At 38.1% G+C, this 19,952-nt stretch overlaps 1 protein-coding gene across 3 annotated transcripts in view; it reads right to left on the bottom strand.

Annotated features, from left to right (window-relative positions):
* Positions 1 to 19,952, bottom strand: part of FAF1 (Fas associated factor 1) — a 497,713-nt gene that overhangs the window by 148,872 nt on the left and 328,889 nt on the right. For all 3 annotated transcript variants that reach the window (XM_070780362.1, XM_070780369.1, XM_070780377.1), the window contains exons 10-12: positions 2,531 to 2,657; positions 1,530 to 1,593; positions 305 to 386 (exon numbers count right to left, since the gene is read on the bottom strand). In XM_070780362.1, the coding sequence (XP_070636463.1) occupies positions 305 to 386; positions 1,530 to 1,593; positions 2,531 to 2,657 (273 nt within the window). The remainder of the gene's footprint in view (positions 1 to 304; positions 387 to 1,529; positions 1,594 to 2,530; positions 2,658 to 19,952) is intronic.

Raw genomic sequence — 19,952 nt, 5'->3', positions numbered from 1 at the left:
ACACAAGTACATAGCCTGGTCTCTTTTAAGCATGTCCATCCCTTTTTCCCCCTTAAAAAAGAAAGAAAGAAAGAAAGAAACCCTATTTCAAAGCTTGACAAAGTCTTCTGCAAGAGCCAGTAGTACTCTTATCATACTACTGCTCTCTGACTGAAATGGGCATCTTGGTGATGATTAGGTTGGGAAATGAACCAAAAATCAAGTCTTCAATCTGAAAAAAGAGGAAAACATTAAGCATTGCCTCAGGCCTGGTGGTAAACCTACGGGATGCATTGTTTAATTAAAAAAGGTAAATTGCACTTACATCTCGGGCTTTCACATAGAAGGCCTCTTGAAAAGCTGCTTCTAATGAGCCAATAAAAAATACAGGATGGCAGTCACCATATCTATAGGAAAAATTGTGTCTATTAATTAAAATACATTTCAAATTTACTTCAAGTTTCATAAGTCTAACCAATAACTTTTAAGTAAATGTTGGGGCTAATGTCTCTTTCAGTATAGACAAAACATTGAAGAATTTCTTTAAAGGCGTCGTTAGTGTTTTGAACTCTTCTTGGCCTCTAGAGATAGATCAGAACACTGGAATTGTAAGTACATCAAGCAAATGGACTTAGTAAGTGCCCCATTGCCATTTATAAATAGTAATTCCTGGTTACCTATTTCCCTAAGATTTTCTGATTACAACAGCCTTAACTTTCCATTTTAGTTCATTTATTCTGGAAGTCCAACACAGAGAGAAAAGATGGTCCCTTGCTAAGTTTCCAAATTATATTACATCAGAAAATAGAACTAAAGAGAAATATCATTTACATGAAAATTTAGGTTTAAATATTTAAACACCTTAGGAGAATCTCAAATACACAGAAAAATTTGTATTAGACTATTAAAAGAAGAAATGCTAAATGATTCCAAAAAAATTAAAAGATTCATTTACATTTAAAAATGTTTAATTGTCTTTTTATCCAATAATTTAAAAATATTTTGTTTGTCCTAGGATATACTAAAAATTAGTATCCTATACCTAGTCTTTTTGGACTTCCCTAGTGACTTAGCAGTACAGAATCTGCCTGCAGTGCAGGAGATGTAGGTTTGATCTCTGTTGCGAAGATCCCCTGGAGAAGAAAATGGCAATCCACTCCACTATTCTTGCCTGGGAAACCCCATGGTCTGAGAAGCCTGGCAGACTATGGTCCATGGGGTCACAAAAGAGCTGGACATGACACAGCGACTAAACAACAGCAGCCTAGTCCTTTTGCAAATATCGTCAAGATATTAAATTAGTAATCCATTTATTATGCTTCTATAATGACATAGAGATAAGATAAATACATCTCTGAAGTGGCATAAGTAGTTTATAGTTATCTGATTGGAACACTCTATATTCACTATCAGGACTATATTTATAGATAAATGTATACTTTAAATACTTTAAGGATAAATTTTAAAACAATCTATGATTAAAGTTGTTTAAAAAAATCACAGTAGCATTAAAAGAACATTAATTTATATAGTTAATGTCCTAACCCTACCTTGAAGAAAACTCTGCTGTAAATTGTAATAAGGCATCTCCTTCATTTTCTGCGTTTTCTGGCACTAAAAAACAAACAAAAGAAAAAACAAAAACAAAAAACCAAAACAAATAGACACAAAAAACAAACCACATAACATCTAATCCCACATATAAGAAATATATTTAATCAATAAAGAGGAAATAAAATTAAATTTTCGCTTCTGTGATATATCTGAGAAGACATTTTAACTCCAGCTACATTAGAAGATTTCATCAAACCTTAAAAAAGAACCCCCAAAAATGTCAAGCTCATGAATTTTTGAAAACTAACTGACACAGTCTTGCTAGGTATTCAAAATATGTGCCAGTCATCACTTATGATTTCAAAGTTTTCTTGAAAATGACATCTTGTAATTAAATTATATAAAAAGGCTCTCAAATTAAAGACCTAATGGGAAAAATCAACTTTATGTAAATATCACATCTATTTCTGCCCATAAAGCTTTCCTAATTTCGGAGTAAATGAGTCATTTATGTGCTTAGTTTAACAATCGTCTTGTATGTAGTATCACTTAAGATCCTACACTGCATCCTGTCAAGTGCAAGTGAGGGAGATGGTATAGTTTACTTTTTTCCCTCCAAAGATGGGTGAATGGAAAAATAATATAACTGCTGATAAAACTGGTATCTCTAATAAGATGTGTGGTGATAACTACAGTCACAAAAAGTACAGCTATTTTATCAACTTCCAGGCTTCAAGTAGATAGACGAATTCATACATGTGAAACAAAAGTTACATTCCCTTGAGTTTTTAATGAATTTTACTAAAGTATTGGGAATGGTTGGGCTTAAGATCAAAACTTAAGAGGCTCTAGTTCCTATGAATAATGTCTACTTGCTACATTTTATCTCTCCAAACCTGAAAGTCAGGAAGAAATTCTTAAGTTCATCGTTCCTCATAAGTTTCTGAACTAGGAAGGAGAATCATAATGCTGGACCCAAGGAGCTATTAATACTCACTCATTGGAGATTTTCTCAGGGCAGATGACGCCATGCCGAATACTTCTCCATCATCCACCCCAAATTCGGAAGCATCTTCAAAGTCATCTCCATCACTATCACTAACCATATGAACATCGGTGCTTTGCTATTTAAGAAAAGTCCTATAATTAGTTTCATACTGACTTTAAGAAATCAAATTCCTAACATACAAGTTATATAATCACAATAGGGTATTAGAATTATAAAAATTTTATTAAATAAGAAGCTATTTGCTAGAGTGAAGCTTAATATTTCTCATTTTAAGGCTTATATACATATATGTATTAAATATTAAATATATTTCTAATCTTGCTATGATACCCCTATACTAAAGGATGGAGGCTGAGGGAAAATGAAGGATGCTTACAAAATCAATGAAGACTGGGGTTTTTATTAGTTTTATCCCAAGCATATAGTACACAATTAAGAGCACAATAAACAAGGAAATGGGTAAAATCTAAGAGGTCAGAGATAAATAAGCTGTACAGGTCTTTCAAAAAGCTTATGGGTAGGAGTAATGATAACATTTTAAAACTTGCCATTTCCTAATTGCAATGGTTCTCAAATTTCTCATTAGTGAAATATGGTATGCCACCTCCATGGTATTTTTGGAAGGTAACACAAAATAATATATGAAAGATCTTTTAAAATGAAGGCTATTAAATGAGATGCTTCAATTACAATGATGCTTCAATTCAGTAAATGTTTACTGAGAATTTACTACATGCTGGGCACTAGTAAACATGTTCTGTTTATTTTGTTTTCAGCAACATCAATTGAGATGTAAGGTACTACAATGAAAAACATCACTTTCAAAATGTGAATTCAGCCCCTGATCTCTAAATTAGAATGGGATTTCAAACATTAAAAAAAGTATTTAATGTTCTGGTTGCGTTTGTGCTGGGCCTTTGTTGCTGCCAACGGGCTTCCTCTAGTTGTAACACACAAGCTTCCTCTAGTTATGGAAAGGGGATACTCATTGCAGTGGCTTCTCTTGTTGTGGACCACGGACTTTGGGGTGCACGAACTTAGTTGTCCTGTGGCACATGGGATCTTTCCCAAACAGGAATCAAACCTCTGTTTTCTGCACTGGCAGGCAGATTCTTAACCACCTGACCACCAGGGAAGTCTGGGATACCAAACATTTGAATTGGGTTGTGAATACTGACAAATATTCACATCTTGGATAACAAGGGTGCCCCAGCAAGATATCTGGCTAAATGCCTGTCTGTACTATGTTTAGTAAATCAGGTCTACAAAGCTCATTTAATAAATGAAGTTTCTGTATTTTAAATTATGGTGGTATGTACCTAAATTATTAAAATGTATTAAAAGGAACTCAGGAGCAAAGATTCATGAAACTTGTCTAGAGGGGATGTTATAGTTCAGTCAGTCATAGAATTATAGAAACTAAAACTGGAAGGGATTTTAAAGATCTCTCACTAACGGTTTTCATGTTTCTTTTCACAGAGTTACCTAGCTGTCCTTTGTTTTTGTTCAGTCGCTCAGTTGTGTCCAACTCTTTGTGACTCCATGGATTGCAGCATGCCAGGATTCCCTGTCCTTCACCTTTTTCCCAAGTTTGCTCAAACTCATGTCCATTTAGTTGGTGATATCATCCAACCATCTCATTTTCTAGTGCCCCCTTCTCCTCCTGCCTTCCATCTTTAGCAGCATCAGGATCTTTTCCAGTGAATCAGCTCTTCGCACCAGATGGACAAAGTACTAGAGCTTTAGCATCAGTTCTTTCCAATGAATATTCAGGACTGATCTCCTTTAGGATGGACTGGTTGGATCTCCTGGCAGCCCAACAGACTCTCAAGAGTCTTCTCCAGCACCACAGTTCAAAGGCATCAATTCTTCAGTGCTTAGCCTTCTTTACTGTCCAGCTCTCACATTCAAACACAACTACTGGAAAAACCATAGCTTTGACAGTACAGACCTTTCTTAGCAAAGTTCTCTCTCTGCTTTTTAATATGCTGTCTAGGTTATTCATAGCTTTTCTTCCAAGGAGGAAGCGTCTTTTAATTTCATGGCTGTAGTCACTGTCCATAGAGATTCTGAAGCCTGGGAAAATAAAGTCTGTGACTATTTCCATTGTTTCCCCATCTATCTGCCATGAAGTCATAGGACGGGATGCTATGATTTTAGTTTTTTGAATGTTGAGTTTTAAGCCAACTTTTTCATTCTCGTCTTTCACCTTCACCAAGAAGCTCTTTAATTCCTCTGCATTTTCTGCCATTAGGGTGGTGCACTGGCAAATATGAGGTTATTGATATTCTCCTGGCAATCTTGATTCCAGCTTGTGAGTCATGCAGGAGTAGATATTATGGTCATCTGAATTAAATTCACCCATTCCGGTCCATTTTAGTTTACCAATTCCTAAAATGTCAATGTTCACTCTTGCTATCTCCTGTTTTGACCATTTTCAATTTGCCTTGTTTCATGGACCTAACATTCCAGGTTCCTATGCAATATTGTTCTTTACAGAATCAGACTTTACTTTCACCAGCAGACACATCTACACCTGGGCGTTGTTTCCACTTTGGCTCAGCCTCTTCATTCCTCCTAGAGCTGTTTTTCTGCTCTTCTCCAGTAGCATATTGGACACCTACTGACCTGGGAGGTTCATCTTTGAGTTATATCTTTTTGCCTTTTCATACTGTTCATGGGGTCCTCAAGGCAAGAATGCTGACGTGGTTTGCCATTTCCTTCTCCAGTGGACCACATTTTGTCAGAACTCTCCATCATCACCCGACCATCTTGGGTGACCCTACATGCCTTGGCTCATAGTTTCATTGAGTTAGGCAAGGTTGTGATCCATTTGATCAGTTTGGTTAGTTTTTTGTGACTGCTGTTTTCATTCTGTCTGCCCTCTGATGGATGAGCATAAGAGGCTTGTGCAAGCTTCTTGATGAGAGGGACTGGCTATAGGGAAAACTGGGTCTTGTTCTGGTGGGCAAAACTAGGCTCAGTAAGTCTTTAACCCAATTTTCTGCTGGTGGGTGGAGCCTCAGGCCAAATGCAACCTCTTTCAAAAGGACTTATGCTAGCCTGAAATAATGTTGACTCGGCAGGCTTTTCCTCCTTGGGCATAACCAAACATTAATGCCTAGACTTGTAACATTTTCCCTCTTATCTTAAAGACAGTTTCCCCAATGGTTTGAATAGAGAAGGTACATAATACTAATTGGAAAAATGAAATGAATGGCTCTTGCCCTAAGCATCTTCTATTCTGACTTTACCACTATTTCTCACAGAAGCCTTGGTTCCATTTGCAATCCTAATGTTTCTTAAGTGTTTTGCTTTGTGGAGTCAGAATCTCCTCTTTATTTCAGCAATTCAACAGCTTAAAAATTTAAACCCTTTCCCATATCAAAACAGCGAGGGAACCTACTCTTCAAATACATTTTCTAGGACCATAACTATACTTGAATTCCATCTGTGCTTCAGGTAGGCAAATATCTGGAGCATGAACTGCCTTTGAATTTTGAGGCTCAGTCTTTAAACAGGTAAAGGCTCAGGATATAAAAGGTACATTCCTTTAGAGTACTTAGCCAGGCTCACAGGCAAGTGGAAAGAAACAAAGGTCCAGTATGACAAACTTTCTCGTATTCGCAGTCAGTTAAGCTATCATCTCAGCCTTCACTTAGTCTTGCCTATCACTTACCCTCCCTTTAAGAGGCATCAGATTAAGAAGGAGGTTTGGAGGACAGAAGGATAAAAAAGAAAGAAATTGTTCTATAATTATCCCCACCCCCTCACTGTTTTACCTTACTCTCTCACATATATCCTTTCTCCTAATCTAGTTTTCAGACAAATAAAAACCTCTTTTCATAAAAACAGGACTTGACCTCATACTAGGAAGGTGATTTTAATTTTGTGCCTATGTAATGCATCGTTTTTTCTTCACAAAGTATAGAATTTCCAATTCTCTTAAGAGAGAGATCCTAGAACGACAAACCCTACAACAACAACATCTTCAAAGGAGGCTTTCTAAAAAGCCGATTTTGTTGAAAAAAGTATATTTCACACATAAATTATTGAACTATCTGCAAGAATGAGCTACTTAATTATGTATAAGGAACTCCCAATCTCTTCACATTTTCTTATGAGCCATCTAACAGGTTAGGAAAAGCTTTGTCCAAAAAATGAGATAAATAATCTTTTCTCTTTAATGTTTGCTGATGAGAATAGATAATCTCTTGGTTCAGAGATGGTTGCCCTAAAATTCTTTGAATCCAGAGAACTATTTATTCAGAATTTTTAAATAAAGGTAAAAAAAATTAGTGATTCTATTTTGGCTTATTGCATTCAGTTATTCCCTTTATCATTTAAAATATATCCATAAGCCCTACTAAGTGCTACATAGCCTGGACTTGGATGAAAGATATATAGTGTATGTTCTCTCATGGAATATAATGTAATACATTTGTGACCCTAAGCACTGTAGCCCGCCAGGCTCCTTTGTTTATGGGATTCTCCAGGCAAGAATACTGGAGTGGATTGCCATTCCCTTCTCCAGAGGATCTTCCTGACCCAGGGATCGAGCCTACGTCTCCTGCATCACAAACAGATTCTTTACCATCTAAGCTTTAGGGAAAATCCAATGTAATATACAGTTACAGGTAATTATAATAACTAACAATAAGTGTTTAAAAAAAGTGTGAAAAATAGAGATCTCTTCAAGAAAATTGGAGATACCAAGGGAACATTTCATGCAAAGATGGGCACAGTAAAGGACAGAAATGGTAAGGACCTGAAAAGAAGCAGAAGAGATTAAGAACAAGAATACACAGAACTCTACAAAAAAGGTCTTAATGACCCAGATAAGCACAATGGTATGCTCACTCACTTAAGAATCAGACATCCGGGAGTGTGAAGTCAAGTGGGCCTTAGGAAGCATTACTACAAACAAAGCTGGTGGAGGTGATAGAATTCAGCTGAACTATTTCAAATCCTAAAAGATAATGCAGTTAAAGTGCTGTACTCAATATGCCAGCAAATTTGGAAAATTCAGCAGTGGCCACAGGACTGGAAAAGGTCATTCCAATTCCAAGGAAAGGCAATACCAAAGAATGTTCAAACTACCATACAATTGTGCTAATTTCAAAGGCTAGCAAGGTAATGCTCAAAGTCCTCCAGGCTGGGCTTCAACAGCACGTGAATTGAGAACTTCTAGGTGTATAAGTTGGATTCATAAAGGGCAGAGGAATCAGAGGTCAAATTGCCAACATCTGTTAGATCATAGAAAAAGCAAGAGAATTCCAGAAAAACATCTACTCCTGCTTCATTGACTATGCTAAAGCCCTTGACTGTGTGGATTACAACAAACTGGAAAATTCTTGAACAGATGGGAAAATACTACTTTACCTGCCTCCTGAGAACCTTGTAGGCAGATCAAGAAGAAATAGAACTGGACATTGAACAACAGACTGGTTCAAAATTGGGAAAGGAGTATGTCAAGGCTGTATATTGTCATCTTGCTTATTTAACTTACATGCAGAGTACATCATGCAAAATGCTGGGCTGGATGAATCATAAGCTGGAATCAAGATTGTGGGGAGAAATAGCAAAAACCTCAGATACGCATATGATACCACCCTAACGGCAGAAAGTGAGGAGGAATTAACGAGCCTCTTGATGAGGGTGAAAGAGGAGACTGAAAAAGCTGGCTTAAACCTCAACATTCAAAAAACTAAGATCATGGCATCCAGTCCCATCACTTCTTGGCAAATAGATGGTAAAATTAAAAAAAAAAAAAGTGGGAACAGTGACAGATTTTATTTTCTTGGGCTACAAAATCACTGTGGGTGGTGACTGCAGCCATGAAATTAAAAGACACTTATTCCTTGGAAGAAAAGCTATGAAAAACCTAGACAGCATATTAAAAAGCAGAGACATCACTTTGCTGACAAAGTCCATCTAGTCAAAGCTATGGTCTTTCCAGTAGTCATGTATGGATGTGAAGTGAAATGAAGTGAAGTCGCTCAGTCGTGTCTGACTCTTTGTAATCCCATGGACTATAGCCTATCAGGCTCCTCTGTCCATGGGATTTTCCAGGCAAGAGTACTGGAGTGGGATGCCATTTCCTTCTCCAGGGATCTTCCCGACCAGGGATCAAACCCAGGTCTCCTGCATTGTAGGCAAACGCTTTACCATCTGAGCCACCAGGGAAACCGTGAGAGAGTGCCGAAGAACTGATGCTTTTGAATTGTGGTACTGGAAAAGACTCTTGAGAGTCCCTTGGGTTGCAAGGATATCAGACCAGTCAATCTTAAAGTAAATCAGTCCTGAATATTTATTGGAAGGACTGATGATGAAGCTGAAGCTCCAGTACTTTGGCCACCTGAAGCAAAGATCCGACTCATCAGAAAAGACCCCGATGCTGGGAAACATTGAGGTCAGGAGCAGATGGCGATAGAGGATGAGATGGTGGATGCCATCACTGGATCAATGGACATGAGTTTGAGCAAACTCTGGGAGATGGTGAAGGATAGAAAAACCTGGTGTGTTGCAGTCCATGTGGTCACGAAGAGTCAGACACAACTTACTGACTGCACAACAACAAGTGTTAGGACAGGTAAGTTCAGTGGAGAGCACCTAAGATCATGGCAGTGCAAGGAATCAGAGCAAACTTCTTAGAAAAGAAGATAACTAAACTGCTTGAGACAAAAATTTAGAACTCATGTATACATAAGGGAAACTCATAATTAAAGCTGATATTTCTTTCACCAACTACTCACTATGTTAAGAAGCTAGTTAAAAGTCTGGGATACAGAGAAAATCCATGGTTCCAGTTTTCAAGAAATTCCCATTTTAAAGCAAGACATATTTGGTGGCAAATATGTGTTTTTCAGTGTTAAGGGATACAATAAAAGTTTAAGCAAAGACTACTGAAGAACAAAGGAGACTTGTGCAGGCCTCACACAAGTGCTAATATTTCACCCATATCTTTAAAAAAGATTATATATTAATGAGATTATCTCTTCAACCATTATCTGCTTTGCAAATATTTTCCCCATTTACATTTTCATTTTATTGTGCTTTTGGAGACAAGGAACTTTTTCATTTTTACACTATTGGACTTTTGCTTCATAGCTTTTCTTTCTGGTTGTGGTTAGGAAGCCCTTTTCATCCTGACATATCTTGCAGTTTTTGTGTTTCCCAAAGTGCTTAACATAGTGCCATATGCATATTGGTTTTAATGTGAACATAAGGTTTTAGGACTAGCTGCTTTATTTTACAGGTATGCTTGGGCTTCCCTGATAGTTCAGTTGGTAAAGAATCCGCCTGTAATGCAGGAGACCCTGGTTCGAATTCCTGGGTCGGGAAGATCCACTGGAGAAGGAATAGGCTACCCACTCCAGTATTCTTGGGCTTCCCTTGTGGCTCAGCTGATAAAAAGTCCGCCTGCAATGCGGGAGACCTTGGTTTGATCCCTGGGTTGGGAGGATCCCCTAGAGAAGGGAAAGGCTACCCACTCTAGTATTCTGGCCTGGAGAATTCCATGGATTGTACAGCCCATGGGGTCACAAAGAGTTGGACACGACTGAGCAACTTTCACTTAAAAAAGATATCAATGCTGTGGAGAGTGTGTAATGGAAGATTGTTGGGGAGGGAGCTGTACTCTAGGGAGAGAAAAAACACAAGCAAGAAATTGGATATCTTAAAAAAATCAATAAAAAATTACAAAAAATAAACTAAATCATCAGCTCAATGTATGGAAGTGGAATATGGACTGGCTACAAGGCAAGGAAGTTTTCAGGAAACTAGATTATAGCACTCAAACTGGCATACTTAGGAATTTGGACTTTACTCTGATGGCAATAGGGAAATCACTAACGATTTTCAAGGACACGACTGTTCAGAGAACAACTCTGATGGATGGATGGATGTGTGTGTCTACACGCGTGCATGCATACGTGTCTTTTTGTGGTGATTTGGTACCATATGGCAGATTTGATCAGAAGACATGAGAAGGGATACTTATTTCAATGTTCCAAGTGCAAGGACTTGAGAGTTTATACCTTAATAGCAGTGAGAATTTAATAAAGGGGACAAACTTAAAACATACTTCAATAGAACTGATAAGAATTGTTCATCATTTAGATTTGAAACTTTAAAAAAGTGGAAGAGGCATGTAAAACCAAATTCCTAGTTTGGGTAACTGAGTGGTAGGGAAGGTCAGGTCCAGAAGGTCAGGGAAGGAAGAATATTGAGGCCTGTTCTCAGAATACATCTGAGGAAGCGGTAGGACATCCAAGGAAAAACATCTAATAGGCAACTTGAAAAAAAATCTTTTTAGGAGCTCAAGAAAGAGGTCCAGAAAAGATTTAGATCTGGAAATAATCAGCAGATAAATAATAGCTGAGGTTATAGAAATGAATAAGATCATTCAGGTAAAAAATAAAAAAAAAGAACAACAATAGGGATAAAAGTTTATAGAATATATTTCAACTGGTGAAGAAAAAGAGATGAAGTGAAAACTATCAAAGATTAGGAAGACAATTAAGAGAAAGAATCTGAGACGTAAGATCTGAGGAAATCTCAATGAAGACAAGAAATGTAAACAGATTCAGAAGGATGAGAATTAAGTAAAAGGCAGTTATGGTATGACAAAAAAAAAAAAAGGATAAAGGATCCTGAATTTATAAACAAAAGAATAGGTGTTGAATATTTTGCCATTTTCTATATGACTCTAGGCAAGCATCATTACATCACTAGGGCAGAGGGTGACTTATATTGACACAAAGGTGGCTGTGAAAATGAAAAGATATGGTGTAGTATGGCATTTTATAAAATCTACTTTTTTCTGTCCCAAACTGTTTTTTTATTTAAATATAGTTTATGTACAGTATTATAAAAGTTACAGGTGTACAATATAGTGGTTCACAATTATTAAAGGTTATATTCTATTTCGGAGAAGGCAATGGCACCCCACTCCAGTACTCCTGCCTGAAAATCCCATTTATGGAGGAGCCTGGAGGGCTGCAGTCCATGGGGTTGCTGAGGGTCGGACACGCCTGAGCGACTTCACTTTCACTTTTCACTTTCATGCATTGGAGGAGGAAATGGAAACCCACTCCAGTGTTCTTGCCTGGGGAATCCCAGAGACGGGGGAGCCTGGTGGGCTGCAGTCTATGGGGTCACACAGAGTCGGACACGACTGAAGTGACTTAGCAGCAGCATATTCTATTTATATTTGTAAAATATTGCCTATATTCCCAGTGTTGTATAATATATCTTTGTAGCTTATTTTATACATAGTATTAGGTTGGTGCAAAAGTAATTTAATTTCTGAAAAGAAAACTGCCTTTCTGAATATGAGTTCCCGATCACTGGACATATTCAAGTAAAATCTCTGTGGTAATTTGTTGAAGAACTTCATCAGGAATTAAAGTATTTATGGAGAGTTTTAGTAGAATGTATTGTTGTTGCTGCTGCTGCTAAGCCGTTTCAGTCGTGTCTGACTCTGTGCAACCCCATAGACGGCAGCCCACCAGGCTCCCCCGTCCCTGGGATTCTCCAGGCAAAAACACTGGAGTGGGTTGCCATTTCCTGCTCCAATGCATGAAAGTGAAAAAATAAAGTGAAGTCGCTCAGTCGTGTCTGACTCCTAGCGACCACATGGACTGCAGCCCATTAGGCCCCTCTGTCCACGGGATTGTACTGGAGTAGGTTGCCATTGCCTTCTCCGAGAATGTATTAGGTTGGTGCAAAAGTAATTTTGGTTTAGCACTGCTGAACTTTGCCATTTGATACTGGAATGAATATGTTCTTAAATAAGTGTGATTATGTTATACATCATTTTAATGTGCATTTCTTGCTTTATCTGTCTTGCTAATGAATTATTACTTTTTGTTTATTTTATATGCATTTCAGACTATGGAAATGATGTTAGACAAAAAGCAAATTTGAGTGATTTTCTTATTTGAGTTCAAATTGGGTCATAAAGCACCAGAGATAACTCACAACATCAACAACGCATTTGGCCCAGGAATTGCTAATGAATGTACAGTGCAGTGGTGGTTCAAACAGTTTTGTAAAGGAGACAAAAGCCTTGAAGACAAAGAATGTAGTGGCTGGCCATCGGAAGTTGACAACGACCAACTGAGAGGATCATCGAAGCTGATCCTCTTCACAACTAAATGAGAAGCTGCTAAAGAACTCAACATAGACCATTCGAAGGTCATTTGTCATTTGAAGCAAATTGGAAAGGTGAAAAAGGTCAATAAGTGGGTGTCCCATAAGCTGACTGCAAATGAAAAAAATTGTCATTTTGAAGTGTTGTCTCTCTTACTCTATGCAACAATGAACGATTTTTCAATCAGATTGTGACCTGTGACGAAAAGTGTATTTTATATAACAACTGGTGACAGTCAGCTCATTAACTGGACTGAGAAGCTCCAAAGCACTTCCCAAAGCCAAACTTGCACCAAAGAAAGGTCATGGTCTCTGTCTGCTGCCCTTCTGATCCACTACAATCTTCGTAATCCCAGAGAAACCATTACATCTGAGAAGTATGCTCAGCAAATCCATGAGATTCACCGAAAACTGCAATGCCTGCATACAGCATTGGTCAACAGAAGGGACCCAATTCTTCTCCACAACAACACCTGACCGTATGTTGCATAATCAACACTTCAAAAGCTGAACGAATTAGGCTAAGAAGTATTGGCTCGTCCACCATATTCACCTGATCTCTCACCAACTGACTACCACTTCTTCAAGCATCTCAACAACTTTTTGCAGGGAAAATATTTCCACAGCCAGCAGGAGGCAGAAAATGCTTTCTAAGAGTTCGTCAAATACTGAAGCATGGATTTTTATGTGACAGGAATAAACTTATTTCTCACTGGCAAAAGTGTGTTGATTGTAATGGTTCTTATTTTGATTAATAAAGATGTGTTTGAGCCTAGTTATAATGACTTAAAATTCATGGTCCAAAACCAGAATTACATTTGCACCAACCTAGTTTCACCTCTTAGTCAGCTACCTGTATTCTGGCTCTCACTTCCCTCTTCCCGAAGGGAAAGGAGACTGTATAGTCTATGGGGTCGCAAAGAGTCAGAAACGGGTGAGCAACTTTCATTGCCCTCTCCCCACTGGTAACCACTAGTTTGTTCTCTTTATCTGTAAGTCTGCTTCTTTTTTGTTATATTCACTAGTTTGTTGTGTTTTTCAGAATACAGACATAAGTGATATCACATAGTATTAGTCTTTCTCTGTCTTATTTCATTTAACACAATAACTTCCAAGGCCATCCATGCTGCTGGAAATGGCAAAATTTCATTCCTTACTATGGCTGAGAGGTATTCCATTGTGTATGTGAGCACACACACGTGTGCATATGTAAAATACTATACATATTAATACATATACACACAAATATATAATGCCAGGACCCCTGGCCTGGGGACCCCAACACGGGGCTCAGACCTCTCAGTCCTATGAGAGCCTCTGCAATATAATTATTCTCCAGTTTGTGACTTGGGGCTATGAGACTTGATTATGTCATGAATCTGCCCCTCCTACCCATCTCATTTTAGTTCCTTTATGTCTTTAGTTGGAGGAGATCTTTTCTGATAGGTTCTACTTTTTTTCATTGATGGTTATTCTGCATACAGTTGTGATTTTGGTGTGCTTGTGAGAGAGGTAAGCTCAGGATCCACCATCTTAAATGATCTCCCAAAGACTATTATCTGACTCTAACAGTTAAATTCAATTTTAGTCACATAACAGAAAGAAGCCATGCTGTAGTGAATTAATAAAACAAACAATGAAGAAATAGAGTCATTTAGTACAGATTACGAAGCTTGGCTGTGAATAAAAGAACAGATGAGTTAAAGCTTTAGGGGGAAGCTAAATTTGAAGGAACAGAATATATATATGTAATGCTGCTGCCGCTGCCGCTGCTAAGTGGCTTCAGTCGTGTCCGACTCTGTGTGACCCCATAGACGGCAGCCCACCAGGCTCCTCCATCCCTGGGATTCTCCAGGCAAGAACACTGGAGTGGGTATATATGTAATATATATATTTATAATACAATAATATAAATAAAACATAATATATATTTTTATATAATGCATATGTATTTATATATTATATACATATTTAGGATGAGAGTATATATATTATATATATAATTTATATAAATATTTAGAATGAAGAGAAGGAACCAATAGATAGGGGATTAAAAATGCAAGAGTGAGTCCTTACCCTTCCCATGTTGTACGGAGAGGCTAGTTGGAGTAGGATCAAGATAATAGGCAGAACATAGACTCTTAACAACAAACATTTCAGCTGACAAATTAGGGTAAAAAAATCTGATGCTGATATAAAATACCCTAATTTGAACAGTCAAAAGGATCATAAACATCTTGATGTATCAGATCAACTGGGACAGTTTCAAAGAACAGCAGGTCCCTCAATGACTGGAATAAACAGATTTTGTCTTATTTGAGCCCCCTCCCTCACCTCCCACCTGGCCGCCCAGTCCTACTGTGACGCCCAGCCACCTCTGGAGCCCGAGGCAGCTACCATACGCTAAGTTTTTAAGTAATTGTCTTGCCCTGGGAGTGAGGAAAATAAGAAAGAGACTTTGTTTTAATAAAAACCAGTGTGTCTGGTTGAAACTTTTTCATTTAGGCATTTCAGTTGTATGCAGAGATCAAAACGTGACTAAAGAGCCAGTTTAAGATGGCGGAGTAGAAGGACATGTGCACATCTCCTCCTGCAAGAGCATCAAAACTGCAACTAGCTGTTGAACAACCACTGGCAGAAGGACACTGGAACCCACCAAAAAAGATACCACATGTCCAAAGGCAAGGAAGAAGCCACAGTGAGATGGTAAGAGGGGCATAATCACGATAAAATCTAACCCCATACCCGCCAGGTGGCTGATCCATAGACTAGAGAACAGTAATACCAAAGAAGCTCTTGCACTATTGTGAAGGTTCTGAACTTTCACAGAACCTTCCCAGGCTTCCCAGCTTGGGGATCCAACAAAGGAACTGGGAACCCCCAAGGAATTTGGCCTTGAAGGCCAACAGGATTTGATTATAGGCCTTCCAGAGGACTGAGGGAAACAGAGACTCCAGTCCTGGAGGGGAGGCATAAACAAAATTGTGCACACACCAAGACCCAGAGGAAAGGAGTTGTGACCCCACAGGAGGCTGAACCAAACTACCTGCTAGTGTTGGAGGGCCTCCTGTGGAGCTGTGGGTTGGCAGGGGCTCAACACATAGGGACAGGTACTGGAAGGTCCCCTTGACATAAACTTTCTTGGAGTTTGCCATTAACCTTACCATAGAGCCCATAACACCAGGGCTGGGTCAACTTAGATGGATTTTTTTTTTTAACTTTACAATATTGTACTGGTTTTGCTGTATATCAACATGAATCCTCCACAGGTATACACGTGTTCCCCATTCTGAACCCTCTTCCCTCCTCCCTCCCCATACCATCCCTCTGGGTTGTCCCATTGCACCAGGCCCAAGCATCCAGTATCGTGCATCAAACCTGGACTGGCGACTCGTTTCATATATGATATTATACATGTTTCAATGCCATTCTCCCAAATCATCCTACCCTCTCCCTCTCCCACAGAGTCCAAAAGACTGTTCTATACATCAGTGTCTCTTTTGCTGTCTCATATACAGGGTTATTGTTACCATCTTTCTAAATTCCATATACACGTGTTAGTATACTGTATTGGTGTTTTTCTTTCTGGCTTACTTCACTCTGTATAATATGCTCCAGTTTCACCCACCTCATTAGAACTGATTCAAATGCATTCTTTTTAATGGCTGAGTAATACTCCATTGTGTATATGTACCACCGCTTTCTTATCCATTCATCTGCTGATGGACATCTAGGTTGCTTCCATGTCCTGGCTATTATAAACAGTGCTGCGATGAACACTGGGGTACACGTGTCTCTTTCAGTTCTGGTTTCCTCAGTGTATATGCCCAGCAGTGGGATTGCTGCGTCATAAGGCAGTTCTATTTCCAGTTTTTTAAGGAATCTCCACACTGTTCTCCATGGTGGTTGTGGTTCCTGGTGGAGCAACCTAGAGCCTGTACAGGGCTGGGTCAAACAACTACCAGGAAGGGAGTGCAACCCCCACCCATCAGCAGATAGTTGGATTAAAGCTTTACTAAGCAAGGCCCTGTCTACCAGAGCAAGTCCCTCTAATCAAAAAGCTCACACAAGCTACTTAGACTCATCCATCAGAAGGCAGACAGAAGACGCACAGTCTCACAGTGGCTAAAACAAAAAACATATCACAGAAAGTTAATTACGATGACAAAGTAGAAAGTTAAGTCCCAGATGAAGGGACAAAATAAAATTCCAGAAAAACAACTAAATGAAGTGGAGACAGAACTCAGAATAAGAATTCAGAATAATGATAGGGGAGATGATCCGGGATCTCGGGAAAAGAAGGAGGCAAAGATTGAGAAGATTCAAGAAATGTTTAACAAAGACCTACAAGAACTAAAGAACAAACAGATGAATAATAGGCTAGAAGGAATCAAGAGCAGAATAACTGAGGCAGAACAGATAAATGGCCTGGAGGACAGAATGGTGGAAATAATCGCCACAGAAAAGAATATAGAAAAAAGAATGGGGAAAAAAAAATGAAGACAGCCTAAGAGACCTCTGGGACAGCATTAAATGCATCAATTATTGCATTATAGGGCTCCCAGCAGGAGAAGAGAGAGAGAAAGGACATGAGAAAATACTTGAAGAGATAATAGCTGAAAACTTCCCAAACATGGGAAAGGAAATAGTTAACCAAGTTCAGGAAGCAGAGAGTCCCAGGAAGGATAAACCCAAGGAGAAACAGACTTAGACGCATAGTAGTCAATCTGATAAGAATTAAAGACAGTGATAAAATATTAAAAGCAACAAGGGAAAAATGACAAATAACATAAGAGGGAACTCCCATCAGGCTATCAGCTGATTTCTCAATAGAAACTCTACAAGCCAGAAAGGAATGGCAAGATATATTTAAAATGATGAAAGGGAAGAACCTACAATCAAGAATATTCTACCCAGCAAGATTCTCCTTCAGAGTTGATGGAGAAATCAAAAGCTTTCCAGACAAGCAGAAGTTAAGAGAATTCAGCACCACCAAACCAGCTTTACAACAAATGCTAAATGAACTTCTTTAGCCAGGAAACACAAGAGAAGGAAAAGACCTACAGCAAATAAACCCAAAACAATTAAGAAAATGGTAATAGGACCATTCATATCAATAATTACTTTAAATGTAAATGGATTAAATGACTGGGTGAAAGAAAACATGTGGATGTATGCACTTCCACTTACCACATCACTCTGCTTGATCTGCCCAAACTGTATGTAATTATTTTATACTGTTAAGCTAATTTTGTTTGCTTGCTTGCAATTGTAATTGACTTTTATTTTTTGTCTGGCTATAGATTGTGAAAACTGATAAACATGTTTTACTACTGTGATTCTGTAACTATTACTCATGTAATACCATTGTACCATGATTGGTCAACAGAAAAATAATAGAACTCTATATCACCTAAACTAGAATAAACTAGGATCTAATAGACAAACCTGTAATCACTTTTTAAAATCCAGATGCATATCAGAATTATCTTGAAATTTTTTGAAAAATACAAATGCTTAGGTATTGCTTTTTCTCCAGAGCTCTGTATTTATGTTTCTAATGAGCAGTCATGTTTAAAAATAACTGGACTATATGATGATCTTTTACTTTTATCTAGTTTGTTTCACTTTTTCTATTTCATATTCAGTGTTTCCTCTCATTTAGTTTATGTTCTCCAATTTCTCCATCTTTTTTTTGATGTTCTTCTTCAAGGCTTTATCAAATGTATTATAAAAGCTTTTGTACACACACACACACACACATATATAAATATGTATAATATATATATATATTTTAGAAAGCTTATGAATTTTTGCCTAACTAAAAAAATTATGACATTTTGGTTGTACTTGTTTGGCTTAGTATGAATAGAATGCTATATTTCTTATTAAAACATAGATATGCAACAAGAAACAAAGGTTTACTGTATAGCATAGGGAACTATAGTCAATATCTTATAGTAACTTATGATGGAAAAAATTTTCAAAAATAATATATGTGTATTTGTATTAACTGAATCACCTTGATGAGCACCTGAAACACTGTAAGTCAACTATACTTCAATAAAATATATACATTAAAAAAAAAAACTGAAACACAAATTTTGGGCAATTATGTGCATTCAATTTCATTTAGTTAGGAACAAGCTCCTTTATGGAAAGACTGTTTTTGTTTATAGCCATATTCCTAACACTTATGCCAGTGTCAGGGGTAAAGATGTAATCAGAATTCACTGAATAACTACTGAATAAATCTTTTCTGCCAATTAAGCCAAAATCTAGGTATTCTTACCCTCTCCCTCTTTCTTCTCCCACAGATCCTGTCTGTCACCAGTCCTACTGATTTTCCTTCCAAAATATATCCTGAATCTATTTCCTTCTCTTTTTTGACTAGTGATGTTCTAGTTTAGGATCTCATTATCTTCTGCCTATACTAGTACAACAGATTCATATCTGATTTCTCTGTCTCTAGTCTTGCTTCCCTTACATCTAGCCTCTGCACAGCAGTCAAAATGTTTTTCTCTAAAATGTCCATTTGGGAGAAAAAAAAAAAAAATCACCCTCCACTTAAAAGTCTTCTGGCTCCCCAGAGTTCCAGTTTCCAACTTGAGATATAAAAACCTATTCACCTTTGTCTCATCTCTTATCTTTCTTTGTCTCCCACTTTATTTTGCATGAATACCAAACTGCACTTAGGTCTCCCCATTCACTGTATCAAATCATGCGATTTCCTCCAAATGGAATACTAATCCATGTTTCTTCATTTGGCTGTGACTCATTCTTTTCATTTTCATTTGATATGGATATAAATTGCTCTAGTTCCCCCTCTTCTTCTTTTTTTTAAAAAATATTCATTCACAAAGTATTTATTCTGTGGCTGGTATATACCAGGAGCTTTACTAGGTGTTGGCAATGGCACCCCACTCCAATACTCTTGCCTGGAGAATCCCATGGACAGAGAAGCCTGGTAGGCTGCAGTCCATGGGGTCACTAAGAGTTGGGCACGACTGAGCGACTTCACTTTCACTTTTCACTTTCATGCATTGGAGAAGGAAATGGCAACCCAGTCCAGTATTCTTGCCTGGAGAATCCTAGGGACAGAGGAGCCTGGTGGGCTGCTGTCTATGGGGTCGCACAGAGTCGGACACGACTGAAGCGACTTAGCAGCAGCAGCAGAGCTACAGAGGTAGATAAGGCAGACAAGGCTTTTGCCTACAAACATTCTTGAAAGTTATAGCACCCCTTTCCCCATAAG

Source organism: Bos indicus, chromosome 3 (genome assembly GCF_029378745.1).
Source record: "Bos indicus isolate NIAB-ARS_2022 breed Sahiwal x Tharparkar chromosome 3, NIAB-ARS_B.indTharparkar_mat_pri_1.0, whole genome shotgun sequence".
Lineage (NCBI taxonomy): Eukaryota > Metazoa > Chordata > Mammalia > Artiodactyla > Bovidae > Bos > Bos indicus.
Note: the sequence above shows the minus strand (reverse complement) of the source record. Positions and strands in the feature narration are given on the sequence as shown.